Here is a 1,818-nt window from a genome sequence, read left to right as displayed (position 1 = left end):
GCCCCAGGCTGTCCTGTGGCGCAGGATGACTCTGTCCCGGGAGCAGGACTTTGCATTTACCTTTGAACTCCATAATGTTCTTGCCCGTCCGTGTCTCCAGCCTGTCAAGGCACCTCTGAATAGTAGCCCTGCCATTCAGCTTGTTGACTGCTTCCTGCAGTGTGGTGTCACCTGCGGGCTTGCTGAGTGCGTGCATCCTCCGGTTCAAGAACACGAAAGGTGTTACATGGCGTTGGCCCTTCTCTCAGTTCCTGAGGTGTGGTGTTAGTAGCTGACCACCAGCTGGGCTTGCACCTTGGTGGTCCAGCCAGTTTTCCATTCACCTTATCTGATTATCAGCCCGCATGTCACCTGCGTGGCTAGAAGGGTACCAGGGGAGACCATGCTGAACCTTCTTAAGGTAAACGATATCCACTCCTCACCCCTTACCTGCACAGCCACTCATCTGTTCACAGAAGCCAGCCAGGTTGGTCGAGCATGATTTGCTGTTGGTAAGTCTGTGCTGGCTGCTCCCAGTCCCCTCCTTGTGTGCTATGTGCCGAGAAGTGTTTCTGGGAACGTTTGCTCCATAGCTTTCCCAGAGATGGGGGCAAAGCTGACTGACCTGCAGTTTTCAGGATCCTTTTTCTTGCCAATCTTGCAGGCTGGTGTGACATTTGCTTTTTTCCAGCCATCAGGAGCCCCCCTTTACCACTGTGACATTTGAGCACTCTCAGGGACATCAGCCCCCTTTGTGTATCCTGTCTGGTGCCACAGACTTGTGCGTGTCCCGTTGGCTTCAGCAATCCCTCCCTTGATCTTCTTCTGTGTAACGCTGCATTCCCACAGACTCTGTCTCTGGACACAGGGACTTGGGAGGCCCAAGGAACAAGGCAAAAAGGCACCGATCTCCTCAGCCCTTTCTGTGTCTTGTGTCACTAGATGCCTTGCCTCAGTCAGCACCAGGCCTTTCCGCAGAGGTCAGGGTGATTGATGTCCCCCATGGGAACCAGGGCCTGCGATCCTGAGTCTTCCTCTAGCTGTCTAAAGAAGAGGTACCCATCACCTCCCAGGTGGTTATTACCTGCTCCGAGGCGAGGCTCTGTCTGTTCAGGCTACTTCTTTGTGCAGATCACAACCCCTTCTACTTACCTCCTTGCCGCTCTTTCCCAAAGAGCCTGCAGCATCCATTGCAGCTCTCGGCTCATGTCAGCTTCCCACCGTGCCTCTGTAGTCCCAGCGGGGTCGTACCTTTGCAGTTGTGCGCGGGCTCCTGATTCTTCCTGCTTGTTCCCCTGTTGCGTGTGTGCGGACTCTCGAGGTGGGGGCCTTTCATGGGGAACTGAAGGCGTCTCCCCCATCGTGCTGTTGCCCAGACATCCTCACTCCCCCGATTCTTTCCAGGCTTACCAGCCTGGGCCACCCAGTCTGCCTGGCCCCTGCCTGCCCGCCCCTGAGTCCCCACCAGTCCCCTCAGGGTCCCTGCCACCCCTCCCTGACCTGTGCCCACCTTGCAGGCATCCCTTTTCGGGCCGTGATGTGCCCATCTCTAACGGCTCGGGTTTCCTGGTGTCTCCGGATGGGCTCATTGTGACCAACGCACACGTGGTGGCGAACCGGCGGCGTGTGCGGGTGAAGCTGGCCAGTGGCGAGCAGTATGACGCCGTGGTGCAGGACGTCGACCAGGTTGCAGACATCGCTACCATCAAGATCAAGCCTAAGGTGTGCATTGTGGTCGTGGAGACACTCCCTTCATTCCCTCCCATCCGCTCACCGACCTCCTCTCTTCCAGCACCCGCTGCCCACCCTGCCCCTTGGGCGCTCCTCCGCGGCAGGGGG

General features: G+C 57.5%; 1 protein-coding gene across 1 annotated transcript in view; it reads left to right on the top strand.

The window, feature by feature from the left end:
* Positions 1-25: 25 nt before the first annotated feature.
* LOC104077444 (serine protease HTRA2, mitochondrial-like) overlaps positions 26-1,818 on the top strand; it is an 8,738-nt gene continuing 6,945 nt past the window's right edge. Inside the window, exons 1-3 of the mRNA XM_009578692.1 lie at positions 26-159; positions 1,497-1,701; positions 1,772-1,810. Of these exons, the coding sequence (XP_009576987.1) occupies positions 26-159; positions 1,497-1,701; positions 1,772-1,810 (378 nt within the window). The remainder of the gene's footprint in view (positions 160-1,496; positions 1,702-1,771; positions 1,811-1,818) is intronic.

The sequence above is a fragment of the Fulmarus glacialis genome, unplaced genomic scaffold (assembly GCF_000690835.1).
Source record: "Fulmarus glacialis isolate BGI_N327 unplaced genomic scaffold, ASM69083v1 scaffold5395, whole genome shotgun sequence".
NCBI classification, from domain to species: Eukaryota; Metazoa; Chordata; class Aves; order Procellariiformes; family Procellariidae; genus Fulmarus; species Fulmarus glacialis.
This window is presented reverse-complemented; position numbering and strand designations above follow the sequence as displayed.